The 20,075-nt window shown below is 44.3% G+C and overlaps 1 protein-coding gene across 2 annotated transcripts in view; it reads left to right on the forward strand.

Moving 5' to 3' along the window:
- LOC144101418 (multiple inositol polyphosphate phosphatase 1-like) overlaps nucleotides 1–19,299 on the forward strand; it is a 48,317-nt gene extending 29,018 nt beyond the window's left edge. For both annotated transcript variants that reach the window (XM_077634577.1, XM_077634575.1), the window contains 7 exons: nucleotides 2,201–2,335; nucleotides 4,784–4,894; nucleotides 6,455–6,589; nucleotides 7,590–7,672; nucleotides 11,110–11,215; nucleotides 13,995–14,199; nucleotides 15,846–19,299. In XM_077634577.1, the coding sequence (XP_077490703.1) occupies nucleotides 2,201–2,335; nucleotides 4,784–4,894; nucleotides 6,455–6,589; nucleotides 7,590–7,672; nucleotides 11,110–11,215; nucleotides 13,995–14,199; nucleotides 15,846–16,206 (1,136 nt within the window). In that variant the 3' untranslated portion in view covers nucleotides 16,207–19,299. The remainder of the gene's footprint in view (nucleotides 1–2,200; nucleotides 2,336–4,783; nucleotides 4,895–6,454; nucleotides 6,590–7,589; nucleotides 7,673–11,109; nucleotides 11,216–13,994; nucleotides 14,200–15,845) is intronic.
- The last annotated feature ends 776 nt before the right edge of the window (nucleotides 19,300–20,075 follow it).

Raw genomic sequence — 20,075 nt, forward strand, 5'->3', positions numbered from 1 at the left:
GCTGTCGTGTTCAGCACTTCTTTGAACTCTACATACTCTAAGCAGTACAGTTGCAACAAATAATGTAACTCTTAGCATGCCAATCTTATAGCCTCGCAGAATTCAAAAGATTCTTTACTTCGCCTTCATTCCCATTTACTCGGGTCAGTAGATTGATCACGCTATAAACGCAGCACAGCACAGGAGAGTCAGCTCTTGCTGTGCCCATGATTATGAGTTGTAAATAATATGCAAATAATTTTTATCTGCTTAGTACCTTTTAAAGTATGAACTCATGACATGCTTCTGTGCTTGAATGTTAAAAAAAAAGACATTTGCCAAACATTGCTGTTCAAGAGCTGGAAACAGGTGGTAGGAGTGTAAATATCATTAAGGCATGCAGTCATTGTTATAAGCTGTGAAGCTAGCATGATGAAGCAACATTGCAAGCCTTTCAGGTGCTATCATCAGGCATTGTCATCAGGTTTTAGGTGTTATCAAATATTATTCAGAAGGCTCACAGGTATACAACCTTTGTCTGTAAAGTTTCAAGACTGATTTATTTTCTTCTGTAGAAATGATTCCCCAAAACAAATGTTGGTGCGTATGTGTAGCGCCATCATTTTTGGCTAAGCTGAGCTATATATGTTAATTGCTGTGGCAACCGCTAGATGGCACTACATGTAGAAAAATATGTTGTCACTAGTCGTCTGCGCACTCTACTGTGAGTGAATGTGGAGACACGGACATCCACCTCGAACAGCGCTTAAACATAAAATTCTGTGCGAAGCTTGGCAAGACAGCCACACAGGCATATGAGCTCCTTCGTGAAGCTTACGGCAACGAGACATTATCACGGGTGCAAGTTTTCGAGTGGCACAAGAGGTTCGTTTTGGGGAGAACGTCGGTGGAAGACGGCACAAGGCAGGGGCGCCCTTCAACCTCACGGAATGAAAACAACGCGGCTCGGATCAGGGAAATCGTACAGCAAGACCGCACCATTACAGTCCGCGTGCTATCAGATGCTCTCGACATTAGTAAGACAACATGCCACCAAATCTTGCGTGAGAACTTGGGAAAACAAAAGCTGAATGCCAGACTTGTGCCGCACTCCCTCACACAGGACCAGAAGGACATGCAGGCATCAGTGAGCGCTGGTTTGCACTTTGAGGCAGAGAAGGATGCTGCATTCGTCGACAGCGTCATTGCTGAAGACAAAACATGGTGTTTTTAATGCGATCCTGAAACAAAGAGGCAGAGCGCCGAATGGCGGTCCACAAGCTCTCCGGCATCGAGAGATATGCGGCGACAGAAGACTAAAACAAAGACGATGCTGATAGTTTTTTTCGATGCCAGGCGTGTCATACACCATGAGTTCATCCCACAAGGACAGACGGTGAATCAGGAGTTTTATATCCGCGTGCTCGAACACGTGTGTGATGCACTACGACGCCATCACCCTGACTTATGGGCATGTGGGCAATGGAGCCTTCTCCACGATAACGCAAGGCCGCACACTGCTCTCATCGTGACCAAATTTCTCGCCAAGCGCAGCATTACTGTACTTCCCCATCCGCGGTACTTGCCTGACCTCTCCCCATGCGATTTTTTCCTGTTTCCTCGTGTGAAGAGAGCCCTAAACGGTCGCTGGATGGGGAGCGTGGAGGCTATTCAAGGCGCCACGACAAAGGAGCAGACAGTCCTACCAAAAGAAGAGTTTTCGAACTGTTTCAAAGACTTCAAGAAGCGTTGGAAGCTGTGTATAGACTGCAAGGGAGGCTATTTCGAAGGGGTGCTGCACAAATTATTTCAATGTTAAACGCAGTTTTTTTAATGGACGCAGTCTTGGAATTTTACGGACAAAGGTTGTGGTACTACTATGGTGGGTCCATGCTGAATTGTTTCAAAATTTGCTCCTGCTCGGAAGTGGTACTCTCCTCTCAATCGTGCTGCATTCACTGATGCTTGTCTGTCTCATTGCAGATTAAATGCTGTTTGGTGGTATTTTCAGATAACATACGTCTCCAGTAACCAGGTTTCAAAATAATGTCGGCCCCTGACAGCTGAATATAACATGCAGCCAAGTCTTTTGTCTAGCAGACAAACCTGTGGAAACCGTTAAAACAAGAAATCCATGTTCAGTGAAGTTTTGTTCAGAACAGTGCATGTTGTTTTAGGATATACCGCTTCACTGAATTGGTGACCGATCTTTTGTGGCTAGGGTGCACCCCACAAGGCTTGTTCCTCTACAACCGCCACACTACGCGCTACCCTGACAGAGACGACATCGTCAAGATGGTGGAAGCCATGCCTCGACTGCAGCGTGCCGTCTTGGATGCTGCAAAGGACGGCAAAGGTGAACTGAGACTAGTAGGCACTTCAAATTGACATGTAACTGTTTAAAGTAGTACTCAAAGGAGGTCACTTGGAGATACCTTTTTCATGTGGTCGACATGATAGGGCTGATGACTCCGAATAGCTTGTTGGATGAGTTAGTTATTCATCACTGAAGGCGGCGCTGTGTGTGTTCCTTCTTCTGATATGACTGAAATGGTGGCCAATTAATTTGAACATCCACCTCATAGCAGGAGGTGCAGGGTTTGATACACAGTGGTGCTGGGTGCCCACAGGTTTTCTAATGGGTACAAGCTATTCCCCTGGACTGGCGGTCGGCTTTCTCTGGAGCGAAAGGCTCACAAAATGTGGTCTCTGATCTCTCCTCATGTAGAACAAAAGCCATTCAATATGGCATTCGTTAGCCAAGATGCCCTTGTGCCATTAGAAATCACCGCAGCAGTGGCCTAGTCACTAGAGCATCCGTCTCATTTACAGAAGGTGTGTTCAATCCCAGTGCCGCTGTGTAGCAACCGGTGATATGCATACAAGTTTTCCCCAGGCCTAGTGCTTGGCTTCTGTTGGGTGAAATGCTTGGAAAATGTGCTTTGCATAGACGAAAAAAACGTGTCATGCCACTCTTTGCTCAGTACTAACCTTTTGCCATTAGAAATTATCATCATAATGCCATTAAAAATTATCATCATTCTTTCATCTGTGTCTTCCAACACTGCTTTCATTGAAGTAATGACTGAAGTAACTTGATATTGCTTTCCAAGTAAGTTAGGTCTTTCCAACCTGAGCGTCAGGCAAAGTGTGCAGGTGAAGTGCACAGTTACTTGACAGATGTTAAAGCGTTCCCTCTGCATCTAATGAAGAAATGGAGGAAATCATTGCTGAAAACTTTTGTGGACACAAGCTGTGAGAGATCGATTTGTTGCAGTGTGAATTAGGTGCAACAGAATACCCAAATTCAGTGCTTCTTTTATGTACAGGTGCAGCCACAAGTAAACGGAGCGCGTTATTCCGTTTCGAGTGCAATCTCGCCTTCTCTGTCAGAGATAAAGAAACATTGTGTATCCATGATAAAACGCACTAGCGTCCACTAACAGCATACATATACCATAGTTAACAATTTAAATTAGGCAACGCGTGAAAAATATTAGAAGCGAATAGCGTGCTTCGTTCACTTTTGTCTGTGCCTGTACGTTGATGGTGACTTGTGACAAACTGGGGGATTTCAATATTGTGCTGTTAGTGAGACATTTGGAGTGCCGATTTTCAGTAGAGCGCATTTTTACACCACTAGCTACAGCCATTGCTGTAAAATATGCAGTGTTGGAGCGTCATGGATTATTTTTGATTTTGTAATGCCCTTTGACATGCACTGAAGTCTCAGTGCACAAGAGCTTCTGCATTTCGTCTCAAACAAAATATGACCGCCACAGTAAGCCTTAAACTCATACCCCTGTCACACTTGAAGACTTAATGTCATTCAAATCGAACGGCATTTGATGCATCGAATTTCATTCGCTCTTTTTCAGTACTACACAGTAAAAATAATGTAATTTGCAATGTCCAGCAATGACGATGACTGAAAAAAAATTGTTATTGCAATTAAGGAGAGGCTTCAGTGCACATTGAAAGGTGCTCGAAATTGTTGTGGAATATGTTAAAGTGGATGCAAACATTTCTGTGCAATATTATAGGCTTCAAATATTATTTCCAGCCATGATGCCACTCTTCAACCATCAAAAGCCAAGCGAAATATAAAGTCAGCCACAAATCCGATAAATGTAAAACATTATGGCTGACAAGGTGGAGCATGGAATTGACATCATAAAGGTGAACCTGTCAGTTACATATTTAACTACCTCTGAGCGAAACATACGTGGAACGCCAACCAACAAAAAACACAGAACCCAGAATGATTGACAGTCGCAGGCAGGGCCCTGGTTCACGCTCAGCCACTGCTGTTGGCCACTGCTGAGAGAAAGAGTGATAGCTATCCACGACAACCTCCAGTGTGAACAGCTGGACACCAAAATTAACATTTCTTTAGCGGAGATCAATAAATAAACCTTTTAGCTTTTTCGGTACGCACGTTTCTTTCTTCCCGTTCCTTATTTCTGCTGCTATCTGGTGTCTAGAGTAATACATTCAGTCCGAGATCAAATGCTAATGAGTTCCCCAAACTCATTCAATGGCGAGCATCGTCCAAACTTAACGACTTTAAATGTTCCCGTGTAGCAGCCAATTAATGACATTAGATGGTAATCTCATTCGATTCAAAGGACATTAAATTTGCTTGTGTGACAAGGGTATTACTTAACGACACAGCCAGTGAGCTGTGATAATGGGTGAGCTCTGTTCATACAACAGCTTGAGAGCTGTTTCAGGAGGAAGCCATTTCTCATACCACTGTGAAGAGAGCCTTCATTAGTTGCTTGTGGCATTCCCTTCCTCCTAGTTCACCTGTGCAAGGAGGACATTGAGGCACTGTCCAATTGGACCCTGCGATTCAGGCCAGAGGACGACAACCATGTGACAGCTTCAGGGGAGGAAATCTCGTCTGATCAAGGTGAGAAGACTTGTCACTCATTCGTGCACTGTTGAAACGTGAACTAGTCTGGAGATGAGCACCACAGGCTTCCGAGTTGGTCATCATGTGTGACCAGCAAAAGACAGCTGGTCTAAAGTAGCTGAGCAGAGTGAGTGTCACTCGGATCCGTGATTTAGATTAAACGCTGTTATGCTGCTATTCTTAAAAGGGCGCTGAAGAGAATCCCACACAATTTTGTTCGAAGCGAAAATTTATTCTCCGGCTGTTTATGGGTATGTTGATGTGTTTCTAACTGCAAAAAAAAAGACAAGAGTTATTGCTGATAAAATTGTGTTTAAAAATGGCACGTTTTCTTTTTCCTTCCAACCTGATTTGCGCTTACATAAAGACCAAACAGGACTCTGGGCTCACCATCTGGCAGTGTACGGAAGTGTAGCATATGCCCCAGGGATCTGTGCTGGAAATACTTTTTCAACGCATTGCAGTTTGCTTGCGACAATGGTCAGTGGTGGTGATTTCTGAACTACACCTTTTGGTCTGTTGTAGCATATACAAGCTTCATTTTCAGTGAACTTCAATAATGTAACCTTTTTATCATTAGAATACAATAATCTATCAACAGACGCCAACCTTAATCTGTCTTGAGTGTCCCTTTAAATTGTGTTTGTAATTTGTTAATTTCATGTCTGCTTTCTTATGTAGTCTCCGTATGGTCTTTGAGGGTGAGCTAAGAACTTTTTTCTGAGGCACCTCTTCTTGTGTTTCTTGCAATTTTTCGTCATATTTTGTGTCTTGTGCTGCATTAGAATGGCTCTTGTCATGTGACCGGGACAGAAGGCCAGCATCAGCTGGTTGCCACATGGGTAACACCCATGGAGAAGATAAAAATATGTGGCGGCACATGATTGACTGCGCTCTGGATGTATTGTGTACTGCTTCAGCAGGCACCCCATATATCTGTAACCACTGTAGTATGGCTGTGGGGAAAGAGAAAGCATAACCAAGAAATGCCCCAAGAAATGCCCATTGGGTGAAAGGCATTACAGAGCTTCTTCATAGCTATTGATAGACAACTATTGTCACCAACCACCACTTGCAATGTTTGCCAAAGCAAACAAGGATTGGTCACCAGGCTAAAGTATTTATTCCCATCAACTGCCACATATGTCACACGTAGTGGTGCTATTGGCACTAAATAAAGTGCTAGCGAGACAATTCAAACACAATCCCGACAGTGCAAATATATTAATTCAAGGAGATAAAATACGGGCCGGGTTTATTTCCCGCCACAAAAAGCAGTCGTTGGAATATCAAGCAAAAAATTATACTAATTGTGTCAGTGTGCAGTCTCATTCAACTGAAATGTTTTTGCTTTGTATTTCACCATGGTTCAAACTAGAACAGTTGAGAACGACAAAACAGTGCTAAAGCTTAGTCAGATACAGATGCACATCATTTGGTATCGACAGCAGGTGTCATTGACTACCTTGAAGATGTCAGTGAATATTGCAGATTTCATTATGTCCATGCAAGGTTTCAGAAGTCGTCTATTGAAGCATAGCATTTTTTTATTTTCAGCCAAGCGCTTCCGGACCCGGTTCCCGGACCTATTCCGCACATTCAAGGCGGACGACTACGTTGTGGGCTTCACAAGTCGTGTACGCACGCAGGAAACTGCAGAGGCCTTTCTCAGGGGTCTTCTTACCCGCCAGGGTAAGTCTCGTGTTGCTTATTGCTGTACACTCGGCATTCACTTCCGTGCACTGTGCAACATCCATTCCTCTGAGCATTTCTCTAAAAAAAACATTTTAGCATCATAGTCACAACTATATGAAATTTTCAAAGAACAGGTGTTTTTGTGTGCTGATTCCAAATATGTTGTTTCATTTAAAACTTGTGCTTGTGCACTTATGTAAAATGTTATGTAACTTTTTTACTGAGGGCTTTTGAGAGATTTTGCTGCAGGGAACTTGCTAAACGGCATTTTTTTTAAATTGGTTTTTGGGGAAAGGAAATGCCGCAGTATCTGTCTCATATACCATTGGACATCTGAACCACACTGTAAGGGAAGGGATAAAGGAGGGAGTGAAAGAAGAAAGGAAGAAAGAGGTGCCGTAGTGGAGGGCTCCGGAATAATTTCGACCACCTGGGGATCTTTAACGTGCACTGACATCGCACAGCACAGGGGCGCCTTAGCGTTTTGCCACCATTAAGACGCAGCCGCCGCGGTCGGGTTCGAACCTGGGAACTCCGGATCTGTAGCTGAGTGGTTAGGGCGCTCGGCTACTGATCCGGAGTTCCCAGGTTAGAACCCGACCACGGCAGCTGCGTTTTCATGGAGGCAATTGCTTTTTTCTGGCGTCAAAGAATGCGGTAAGGGTAAGGTTATCATCCTGTCTATCATACAGCATGACTTATATCGTCCTGAATTTGTACTCCGGAAACAGAAATGCAGTGGAAACTTTTCTTCGTGTTTCTGAAGTGGCAACTTCAAAACCCTACAACTCAGTTTCTCTATAATGGGCAGGATTATAATTTTACCTTTATTGCGTATCTTGATATCGAGACAAACCAATGACAGGCATTTCAGCAAGTTCCCTGGAGCAGAATTTCTTTACAGCTCTGTGCAAAAAACTTTCGTACCATATTACATAATAAGAAGTTGTTTCTAAGACCAGTTGCCCCTCAAACATTGCTTTGCATTCCTTTGCAGAATACTTTGAGGTGGCAAGGAACTTCCTCAGTCCTCAAGATGACCTGCTGCAGTTTCACAAGGAATGCAAGAAGCTCATCAAGGTGACCCATGGTTTGCATGCTGTTCAGCCAGTGTAGCTCCTTGAAATTCATCGCAACTGTTTTCCTGAATTCGACGTCAAATCAAGCGCTTGCTTAATCCATGATTTGTGTAATGCACACATTGCCACACTTATTGGGAAGAAGCGCTGTGAAGTGTTGCAGTTCATGCTGAATGGTAGGACATATGCTGTGTGTGGCAGTCTGTTATGTCCGTAACAAAAACTAGGGGTCTGTGAATGTTCAGAATTTCGAACACGAATCGATTATGCGTGTTATTTAGTTTATATTCGATTTGACAAATGCATATTTGAAAGTTTCTGATAATTCGGCACTGATCGAATCCCTTAGACTTTCTAAATCATACCATGCCGAATATAATAGTTGGGCCTGCTGTGCAAAGATTGAATTCAAAATGCTAGGTGAATAGTACAGAAATGTCCTCTTCACTTTTTTTTTGTGTTATCACATGGGCCAGTCACAGTTTGCAGCTTATGTCATCGGCTACTGCTAGGCATGGGCCTCATGCAATACTCCACAAATGGGCTCCCGAATAATTTCAACCACCTGGGGATCTTTAACTTGTGCGATGTCAGTGCATGTTAAAGATCCCCAGGTGGTCGAAATTATTCTGGAGCCCCCGCACCAGCACCTCTTTCTTCTTTCACTCCCTCCTTTATTCCTTCCCTCAGGTGTTGGGGATATGCGAGACAGATAGCATGCCATTTCCTTTCCCCAAAAACCAATTTTCAATTTTTTTTTTCCAGCCCACTCTTCAAAAACAAAATTGAATCATTTTTGGAAGGCAGAAAATTTGCAATAGGACGTCTAATCATTTGTTCCTCTCTGCGGCGTGCCCCAGGGATCAATATTGTCGCCGACGTTATTTAATATTGCTTTCATCCTGCTGGCTTGGCGCTTACATGACATTCGTGACATAAAATTTCTTCAGTACGCTGACGACATCACGGTGTGGAGTACTCACCAAGATCTCCGTACTCAGGAGGCTGCCGTTCAATCTGCCTTGTATGTTACCTCTAATTACAGGTCATCCACCGGTCTTCAGCTGTCCGTGCATAAAACAACATACACGTCAGTCGCCAACCGCTGAGGACGCCGTAAACTTGCTGCAAGTCCAATCCGTCTTTGTCTATGAGGCACCCCACTATAGGAAAGTCCAAGCGTAAAAATCCTTGGCTTAATGATTCACCAATCAGGATCAGCGACTGCATGGCTTTCTCAGGCAAAAAGGCAAGCTATTCAGACATTGGTTTGATTAGAAGAATTGCTCCTAAAACTGGCGGTGCAGGATCGTTTGCTGCACAGCAATTGGTGAGGGCAGCTCTGCAGCCACGTATTGTTTATCAAGCCCAGTTTCAACATCTTACAAGAGCCCAATGGGATCACTTTGAAGCTGTGAACCGAGAGGCTATGAGGACCATTACGTGCCTTCCACGCATCACATCGGTCATAGCTTTACAAGAGAATGCGCAGCTCAATACCATTGATGAGCTGATGCAGCAGTGCCGTGAAGCGCGCAGCCTTAAGGCCAGTCTATCGCACTCCACGCATGCATTGAGGACTTATGCAATGTCCCACTCCATTCTTCAGCCGCCAACGCCAGTTCTTCCCCCATGGAAGTTTGTACAGCTCAGCGACAACAAGCCAGCAGATAATCGCCGGCCGACATCTGCTCATTCGGCATCGTTGCTTCGCCAGAAATTTGAGGAACAAGATGCTTGCGTGCCTGAAGGATTCATTGTTGTCTACGTAGACGCAAGCATACAAGACTGCAAAGCAACAACAGCTATCTACTGCCCGTGCAGACCTGCCCTGAATCAAACCTCTTAGTTTTAGCTTACGGAACCCCCTTCGTCCTTTTGTGCTGAGCTCGTTGCAGTTCAAGAAGCACTCTGCTTCGTGGCCGACTTAACTATGCTCCCTGCGGCCCGCGTTGTCATCCGCACTGACGCCTTTCAAGTTGTCTAGTTGCTACGACGTGTTAGCCACTGTCCAACGATGTCAGGACATCCACCGGCTCACGGTGCGCATCCCGCAGCCAATACGTATTGAGTGGGTCCCACGGGATCTGCTGACCTATCAAAGCCAGGCAGATTTAGCGACCTGCTTTCCGAATAAAAACTCATCACCACCTCGGCTCCTTCATTTGGACAATTTGGCCCTCCTTTCATCAAGAAAGGAGCTCCTCCGGTGTGTGGTAACCCTCCCCCGCGGTCTTACCCGTGCAGAGGAGGATCCGGGTCGGTGTTGCCCTCACACCAGCCATCACTTGGAAGTGGCCTCAGTACCGAGATTTGTTTCCTCGGCCAGGGTGTCCGATATGTAAACACGAGGACATCGAAGCCGACATACATCACTTGCTGTGGCACTGCCCAGCTCTCAAGCCTACAAGGTCCCGACACCTGATGGTAGCAGGTCTTTCACCAAGCAACCCTGCTTCATACATTGCCTGGATGCAGGGACCATACCATCGTTCTTTACTGGACTTCATCAAATCAGCTAGCCTTTTTCCATTCATTTAATCTCTACTACATCATTCATCACACCTTCACCCATCACTGATGCCCTGGGGCAATAAATTTTGCTTAAAAAAAAAATAGCTGACCACCTGCCTGGAACAGAACTGCAAAATCCAAAAGTGTTGTTTCTTTTTTTTTTATCTGCTGCGAGGCTTGTTGTGAATGATAGCCCAGCTGGGGTCGCCTACGTTCACTGACATTGCACAGTACATGGGCGCCTTGCCAAATTGAAGTGTCACTAGCAGGGCAGACATTTATATAAACTTCATGCATATTACATGGTGCAGTGTACCCGTGCATCTCTGACGTGCCTGTAATGGCAGGCATGACTATGAGAGCAGAGCCCTTGTCATTAGGCCAGAAATTAACCTGACCTTATAGTTCCACTTTTCGAGCTTCGTCGCCATCTCACGGCAACAGTCGCTGTGGCACATCGAGCATTTGTTTTTGTGCAGAGCTTTTCATTTCGATACGCATTGTTATTTGAGGTGCAACAATGTTGCCAAAAGGGACTGATGCAAACTGCTTGCAGCCTTTGAACCATAGATAAGCATGGTAACCTCAACAGTACCAAGTATGATGATCGTGCTTTTTAAACGAGCACATGGTGTTCTTTAGCATGCATTCAAGTCATTTTTGTCTAGGCGTCGACTTTGTTTTTCATTTTGCATCATTTAAATTATATCCTCCTGAGCGAATAGCGATCTACGTTTCAACCTCGCGTTCCTCAATGACACAAAGCTTCGGAAAGAGGTGCACTTGGTGAAAATTGGAACTGCAGGTCAGAATTGCCGTTGGGTAATGGCATGGCATAGTGCCCCTCTGCACGCTTGTTTCAACTGCATGACGAGTTCCCCACTTTTGCTGACAGGGTGAAAGACGAGATGGTTGTGTTTGCAGGAAAAGGAAGACAGCCCGGCTGCAGTGGAAGAATACGAGAAGGGGCCTTACATGCAGCGGCTGTTGGACAGGCTTACCTGGCGCCTTGGCTTCAACATCACCAAAGGTAAGGAAGGAAATATTAAATTGTAAAAAATTAGGAGGACGGTTAAGCTTCGCCTTAAGAGTAGACGCGATAGCACCTTGTCTCCCTTTTTTCTCTTTTTATTCCTTTTCTTTCTCATTTGTCACTGATTACCACTTTACAATCACATTACCGGTCATGGACCATGACCATTGACCGATTACTAGTGACAATTATCAGTTACCAATCACTATCTAGTTTACACTGCACAACATACTTGCCACTGCATACTCATACTCGCACACACCATTTGTTTCTGTACAATGGAGCGTCACATCACCACCTTTTTATTCCGTGCAATTTCTGATGCCTAATTAGCATATTTATATTTGGTCGTATTTTTTTTAAATTTACTGTAACATCAATACACATCTCAGACACAGGTTACTAAATCATATACACCGCAACACGTTCACTAGGTGGACCTCCAACACGCTTGAACCAATGGCTATTGCGTTGCATGCCCACCTGGCATGCAGAGGCCATGGGTTCAAACCCAATGCCGGCTAATTTGTTTTTTCATTTGAAACTTGTGGGATTTTTTCCGGCTGACGCAGGACGAGCTCCTTACGCTATCGAATAATACTGCAGGGACACATGCGCTAATCACAGTGGAGAGCTCCGGACCGGCTTAGACCACCAGAAGTTCTTTAATGTCGGGGACCTTTTGCATTTCGCCTCCATCAAAACACAGCCGCCGTGGCCAGTAGGCTAGCTTGATTGAGTGAATGCTGCGTAGCCATTTTGAAAGGGATACTGAGTACAGCTGCATCCAATTTTTGTTCTTAGTAAAAATTGGCTCTGTGGCTCCTTGTGGGTGTGCTGACACTTGTGCCGCAGCAAAAAGATCATTTATTGCTGAAAAAATTGCGTTTAAAAATTTTCCCACCACTTGATGCAAACTCATGATGGCAAGACTGAAAGGGACTCCGTGACTGCCTTTTGAAGTTGAACAGTGGTGAAGCCTAGCATCAAGAATCCACGAACAGAGCAGTGTCTCGAGGTCGTGGCAGTTTGCTTGCAAAATCGGCTGTTAATGGTGGTACCTGTGCAATTGAACCTCGTTGTAATAAAGCTTTAGGGGCCCGGCGATTCCTCCATTGTAGCCTTTGCTTCATTATAGCCCGTGTTGACCGAGCTTCCAAGGGGAATCGTCATTCCTTTCTTTGTGTTAATTTCATTATATCGTGGTTTGGCGACTGTATGTCATTTCTTGCCGTTATTTTTTAGTGGTGTACAAAAGTCAGTTTTCAGTGTTATCAGCCTCTCTGGCATTAGAATGCGATAATTTATCTATACATCATCATCATCAGCAGCAGCAGTCTGACTACGACCACTGCAGGTCAAAGCCCTCTTTCATGTCTCTCACTATATCTATGTATACAGGCCAGCTTAAATTCTCCCTCAGTGTCCCTTTGAGGGAAGCAAAGTGTAACGAGAACAGCACAGAGTTGGGTGTGCAGATGGGATTAAGAAATTTGTTTGGACCGGGTGGCTGCTGCTAACACAGGGCAGGGATTGCTATACTCTCTGACAGCTTTTCCTGGCAGTGGAGCGGAAGCCACGAAGCCGGAACCTGCCTTTTCGTTCTACATAGTGGAATATACAGTCCCCGCTTGCAGTCAATACTCTCTTCTTAAAACACAGTGTATTCATAACAGGTGTTATTTAAGGCATGTATCTAACATAATTGTGCATCTTCAACGTTAGGAAGTCAAATAAAACACTTTTTTTTTCGGTTACAAGAAGTCTTTTGTGTAGGTGCGGTTACATGAAGCCTTCCATAGATGGTGCCAGCTATGCCACCATCAACGGAGCCATGCAGCCGCACAGCGAGCAACGTGCCAGGCTTGCGTCCTGCGACTGAACTACTAGCGGAGTGATGGGGTTAACAGATGCTCCACCCCTGTAGCCTTCTCTTTATTTCTAAAAAAAAAAGTTGTCATGGAGTATAGAGGTCACTGGAAGAGGCCTCTGTCTTACAATAGACATACTAACCTTGCTCATACTCCTGCCACTGATGATGATAATGAAAATTTTTCTGTGTGTGCTTTTTAACCTGACCCGCCGCGGTGGCTCAGTGGTTAGGGCGCTCGACTACTGATCCGGAGTACCCGGGTTCAAACCCGACCGCGTTGGCTGCGTTTTGATGGAGGCGAAACGCTAAGGCGCCTGCGTGTTGTGTGATGTCAGTGATTTTCTTGCCAGGCATTTTTTCATTTATCAACAATCTCAAAGCTTGCACCTTGAATACAGTGTATGCTATTGACGCAGGTGGCACGACAGTCCACCCAAATTTTGGCCACTCAGTCTGCCGTTTTTTGATACATGGGCCTTATGGGAAGTTTTGCAGCCCGTAACATCAAAAAGCTCTGTTCTGCGGTGCAGTGAGATATATTCTTGCGCGGACCTCAGAGTCGAGGCTGCACCTATTTGCTTGAAAGTGGCAATCACGGAGTCCATTTCGGCATAGACGTCATGAGTTTTAATTGCGTGGTGGAAATATTTTTAAGTGCAATTTTTTTCAGCAAGATATGCACATTTTGCTTCCAGACAAATGTCAGCAGGCCCAGAAAAAGCCATGGAGTCAATGTTTTTTAAGAACATAAATTGAACGGAGTTCTCAGTGTTTCCTTTGTATGGCTATTATGGCCATAGGTTCAGTGATTTTCAATTTTCAATCTTTCAATTTTTTACAGTTCATTGTGTAAAGTATGCAGAATATTGCAGCTAAGCATCTGCCATCTGTGATCACCCGCAGGTGACCTGAAGATGCTGCTACGGTCGTGCATGTTTGAGTACGCCATCTACGACCAATCCGCGTGGTGCTCAGTGTTCACTGAGGACGACCTCAAAGCCGTTGAGTTCAGGGACGACCTGGACGACTACTATGAGGATGGCTACGGCCGTGAGCGCAACTATGCCCAGGCATGCCCAATCATCCAGGAACTTGTCGACAGGCTTGAGTGAGTCCTTCATTCTAGCCTTTCTTAGAAGCCCTTGAAATAATGGTCGAACTTTTTATGTGTGCCTGGCATTGTGTAAAGAATGCAAATGTTTATATTGCTGCATTATGCACTCACCGCAGTAGCTTAATAGCGCCAGTCACAGTTTGGCTTGCACTAAACATATACAGTCGAACTCCACTACAATGAAATCCATCCAACACATGAAAAATTTCACTGAAATGGTAACTGCGTTGCTGTGAAATCAGCTTGCAATAACGACAGGCTGGACTAAAGTGTCCATGAACAATGTTTATTTTCATAAATCAGTAAGATTTGTCAGCTTTCACCATTTTGACACCAGCACCAAGGCATGGTTTTCGCAATACTTTGTTGCGTCACGGCCTTGTCTGCAGATAACGCCGACCAATCCTTTGGCCAACTGTGCCAAAAGAAAAAAGCTGCTATATGTTGCGCCTGATGGGCTATTTTTTTAGTAACTGCGCCAAAAGGGCACTGCGAAAATGAAGGCAAAAAGCGTCAAGCGTGTGACGGACCAGTTAGGCAGCCCCAGAGAAACTGAGAACATGTCTAATGTCACCATTATTGAACCAGCTGCCAAAAAAAGCAAACTTGACCATGGCTGCAATTCAACAGAAGGATGCCAAAAGCAGGACCTGCAAATGGAGGTTCAATCAGCAAAAAAGATGCTTTGCAATGCATAAGCATTAATTGGAAAAGGAATGAAGGCAAAAGATTTTGATGACGTTGAAAGTGGCCAGGAAATTCTTAAGGCTTGCGGACGCTCTCTGCAAGCTTGAACCTTCAGAAGAAAAAGTGCTGGTTTGTAGACCTCAACATGCCGACTGTTGTGAAATGTGTTGAGAGACTGACTACTTCGATATTGGATTGATTCTGAACCTCTGATTCTTGTGTGGCAAGTGTGCTATGCGACTGCGATTACTTCTAGTTAACATTGTGATGCTCACCTTTACTGGCTTTGATATTATTCTGCCACAACGACTGGTGGTTTAAATATTTAGATTCTTTTACCGCACCTTTTGTAATCAGCCATATTCTTAATTGCTCGTTTCTTGACATTCGTGTTGATTGCTGTATGTGCAAAATGTGCAATATGTTTCATAATATAAATAGCTGTAATTATCAGTCGCTTCAGTGATGCTTCCAACTCGGGAGGCATTTTGGCATAATTTATTTGCCATCCGCTCCACAAACAATAATGGTAGCTTCAAACTGGCATTTTTTTCTGCTTCAAAAACACGAGTGGCTGCTCCAAACTGGCATTTTTACTGCTCCAAAATCTGCTCCAGAAAATAAAATGCCGCTTCCATCTCTGCAACATGATCGTAAACCAACAAGCCCAACTATCCACTCTTCTGCATATAGCACATGTCTCTTTGTAAGGTTGGAGGCTTGCTCACGGCAGGCAATCAAGCCGAGTGTCCGAGTGTTTCACTCGCACCTTTTTGGATTCAGCATTTGTGGAATTATCGTTTGGAGGCGGCGTCTTTGTTTCATTTTGCAGTGCGCAACCTGTGTCGAGACTCAACGTGCACCATGACACACTAATTTTTTCGTCTTCGAAGCACGTAAGCAGTCCTAAGTGCCCTCTTGATTTTTTTTTCCTTTCCTGTTCCCTCACACAGGCTCATGGCCAAAGATCCCAGCCACCCAAACAAGGTGCTCTTCTTCTCCCATGCGGGTGGCTTCAAGAAGGTTGTGGCGCGCCTCGGCCTCAACCGCGACGCAGAACCGCTTCGTGCCGACGGCCTGTGCAGCCAAGCGAACCGGGCATGGCGATCAAGCCTGCTCTGTCCATTCAACGCCAACCTCGCGTTTGTCCTGTACAAGTGTTTGGACGAGAGACATGAGGTCGTGACCTTCCTGAACGAGCGACCCCAGCTCCTGCCAGGCTGCACCGGCCACCACTGCCCACTCGCGACTTTTGTGGACTTATACAAGGGTTATGCGAGGTCATGCAACATCACCGAGATCTGCTCCGTGTGAACTGTGTTCATTCGGCGAAAAACACCAAAGACTTGTAAAAACTGTGCCTTAGCTGCTCTCAGCTGTTTTAGTAAAGCCGCTTCAGCAGATGTACAACTTTTTAAGCTAGAGCTGCTGCTAATCTTTTGGTTGCTATAGTAATGGAAGCTATGGTGATTAACATATATCTTATTGTGAAGTTTTGTTCATTGAAATCTGTATGAAATACATGGCATTTATATACATCATTATGTGCTTTAATTTTTCAGCTGATCAATACTTGTGTTATGTAAAATGCAGTATGTGATAAGTCTGAGATGTCTTTATTTTTGTTCTGTGACAACATATGAACGGTGCTTGTTGTGATTACGAAAACAGGTGGAACACGAGGTGGTGTTTTTCATGTCCTTGATTTTTTCACTGCTGCCTCAAAACCAATTTGTAGCCAGCAGATTTGGTCAGAAATGCGACAAGCAAGATGTTAGGAAATGTGATGCTTTTGACTATCTCTCTCCTTAAGTTCATCCAGAAATACGCTCACTGTCAAAAGTTTATGGAATGCAGCATTGCCATAGCACTTCAGTATGAACATATTCATGGTGTGTTACTAGAGATTGTGTTGTACACTGTGTAATTCACACACTCAGAATTGGGCTGCAGATATCTGGTCCAGGTTGCATGGAAATACGGCAGTGAAATTTAATTTTTTTCGGTAATACTGCGCTCCATAAACTTTTGACTACAAGTGTACACTGAGAAATCTAGCTTATCATTGGTCCTCTGTGAGGCCTATTTTAATCGATGAAAAAGAACTCATCACTGATCATTCTACTGGTGCAACTCACAGTGAAGGGCATTATTCATCTGCAGTAGTGATAGTATTGACATTAGTTGTGTGCAAATATATGAAATTTTGAATAGCTTGAGGAATGTCATGCTGTTCGTTTCGCAGTGCACATACACAGTTTTAAGTGTTCTAGTGAAGTGTAGATCAGCTAATGGGTGTACCGTAGAACCTCGATTATGCATCCGCTGTTCGTGCGACATACCACATTGTACAACAAATTAGTGCGAGCAGGCTTAGCGTCAGCTTCTATATAGATAATACATTAAGAGTCTCGATCATGCGCTTGGCTTTGCGGTCTCAGTACTATTCTAACAGAACAAAAGCAGGGATGCTTTTATTATGCATGGGCTTTCTGACTTTTTGACTGCCAGGGTAGTGTGTCCATTTATTATGTGAATGCATCCATTGTGTGAGATTTCCGATTAAAAGGACACTGAGGAGAACTCTATCATTTTTTTTTTGTTAGCAAAATCTGATAGTTCGGCATTTCATGGCTTTGTTGCCGCTTGTCCAGGCGCGAAAGATGCATTTATTTCAAAGAAATTTGGATTTGAAGATGAAAAAGTTTTTCCCGCGGCTCTGATTCAAACTCAGGAAACTCTTATGACGCCACGGCAACTCTTATGACATCTCAGAACGGAGTGACGTGATACGTGACGTAAATGCAGACTCCGTGATTTCTGACGGCTAGCGGTGCGGTGTGCAACCTTCCTTTGCCAGCCTCAGAGATTCGTGGCTTCCATGAAGTAAGGAAAATTCCTCCAAGGTGGCACCTCTTGTCCTAGGAAGTCATCACGCTTGTACTTGCGAGATTGGCCTGTGGCGGCAACACCTGTATTTTGGTTCTTGCTATTTTCTACATTACAAGAGCTTTGTTTTCAGTAAGAGTGGCGTTTTTGTGATCAGGAGCTGCTATTCTATCGATACAAGCCAACTTCAATTTCTCCTCAGTGTCTCTTTAATGACAGTCTCAAGCAGTCCCTACTGTGACATTCTGCTGTGGCAAATTTGCTTTGGTGGAGATTGAAACGCTTGGAAGTTTTTCATGCAAGATGTCTACACAGGTCTTAGCTGCTGACACGATTATTGCAATATTAATACAAATTAGCTGCTGTTTCAAGTCTTCCAGTGCGTGTATTACGTACACCTCTCGCCTGCAGCCATTAAGAGCAAAAAGCATAACAACATGCTTCAGCACCTTTTGTAATGTCTCTCATCTATTGAAATGTATGGGATGGCTTTGGCCACAGATGAACAAACAAGGAAAATTTTTTTCACGTCAGTGTGCATAGCGGGCTAAATGAGAGGTTCTGTTAGACTCCGCGAAGTGCCAAGTTAACTTAAATGTTTAACATCTTATTTTTTCTCTGCGTGTCATTCCACACTAAGGCGCATATTTTTTTAGCATCTGCTAAACATCAGTGCTAACTGGCTCTGCATGTGTCTGCGTACCACATACGTAAAACGTTTCTTGTATATGGCAACGTTTGTAAAAATCATGACTGACTTTGTCAAACTGAGAATTTACAATACTTTGATTACTGGCAGCATGCAGTTGTTTCTTCTTCTACTTTCTTATCAGGTAATTTTCAGCCATAAAGTGATTATGCTATTAATTTCCCATTAATCGACAACACAGACTTTAAAAAAAGAAGAAAACATTCCCGTCTCTTTTGCTTGGTTTTGATGACTGCTGGTTTGTTTAATACATTCGTCCTTGTGGTTGTATACACAGAAGTTATTTCTTCGTCCATTTGAAAGTTGTGTGAAATCAAGATTCACTGAGTTGTGGTCACTCTGTGTAATAGCTCCAAAAAAATGTCAAATTGCTTTTTTTTTTTCTGAAGGGAGGATGTTTTAAAGTCGGGGAAGGTCAGTAGATCAGCCAGGGGAACATGCTAGTGGTCAGCTGCACCACACTGAGGGATGGAATAGGGAGCGAGATTTTTGTGTGGTTTGCTTTTTGTAAGCTTGGTGCTTTCATAATTTTCACTTAATTCCATTTAATGAGATGTCATTCCAAATACACCCAACTGCCTACCTATACATGTCATCACTGTTAAAGAATTCATACTTAGCGTGTCGTCGTTCGTAGTGGCATGTGCCTTAACGGTGGTTCAGCATGTAAGGCCTGCCTCCACATCCATATTACTCCAAGGTACTTTACTGTAGAGCAGCTTTTTTTTCACAGAATTACAAGATTTTTATAGCTGGTTTTAATGTGATAACGATGTCTAAATCAGAGCAAATAAAGATCAGTTTCACTACCTAGCCTGTCCTTGTTTCGGTGAAAACTTACTTTGTGGTAGTGGCACTCAGCTGTCGAGCTAAAGGTCGCAGGATCGAATCCCGGCCACGGCGTCCGCATTTCGGAGGTGGCTAAAGGCAAAAGCGCCAGCCATGCGATGTTAGTGAAGAGAACTCAAGGTGCTCGAAATTTAACGCCCTCTACACCAGCGGCTTTGGCGTCCACCTTGAATGAGAATTTCCGTGCCTTGCCATTGTCACTCACAACCACACCGCGAGGTGAAAATGATTCTGCTGACATTTAACTGATCACCCGGCAAACTGCATTCGCCGCTGTGACTCTGTGGTCATGACGTCGGTCTGCTGAGCCCTAGGATGCGTGGTATGCAATCCTGGCTGAGGCAGCTGCGTTCTGATCAAGGCAAAATACGAAAGTCGCCCATGTGATGTGCGACATCGGCCGGTTATTCCGGAGCCCTCTGCTCCAGCGTTTCTCTCTTCCTGCCGTGACTCGCTTCCTAATCGTTTCCCTCATGGCGTGGTTGAGGCATCCACCCAGAGTGAGACATACGCACCTTTCTTCAGAACCACTTTATCACACACAGCCCATTGCTGCTCGTCTTTCTTCAACTAATAACCACAGTAACCCTACATACCTTCCAAGCGGTACAGGCACTAATGTTCTTGGTACAGAATAATATTTTTGATATCAAGTGGTTACAGATATATTATATAGAAGGAGGTCCCATATATAGTGATCGGGACATCAAACGAACTAAACGGCCAGAGTGCGAAG

The sequence above is a fragment of the Amblyomma americanum genome, chromosome 8 (assembly GCF_052857255.1).
Source record: "Amblyomma americanum isolate KBUSLIRL-KWMA chromosome 8, ASM5285725v1, whole genome shotgun sequence".
In the NCBI taxonomy this organism is placed as follows: Eukaryota; Metazoa; Arthropoda; class Arachnida; order Ixodida; family Ixodidae; genus Amblyomma; species Amblyomma americanum.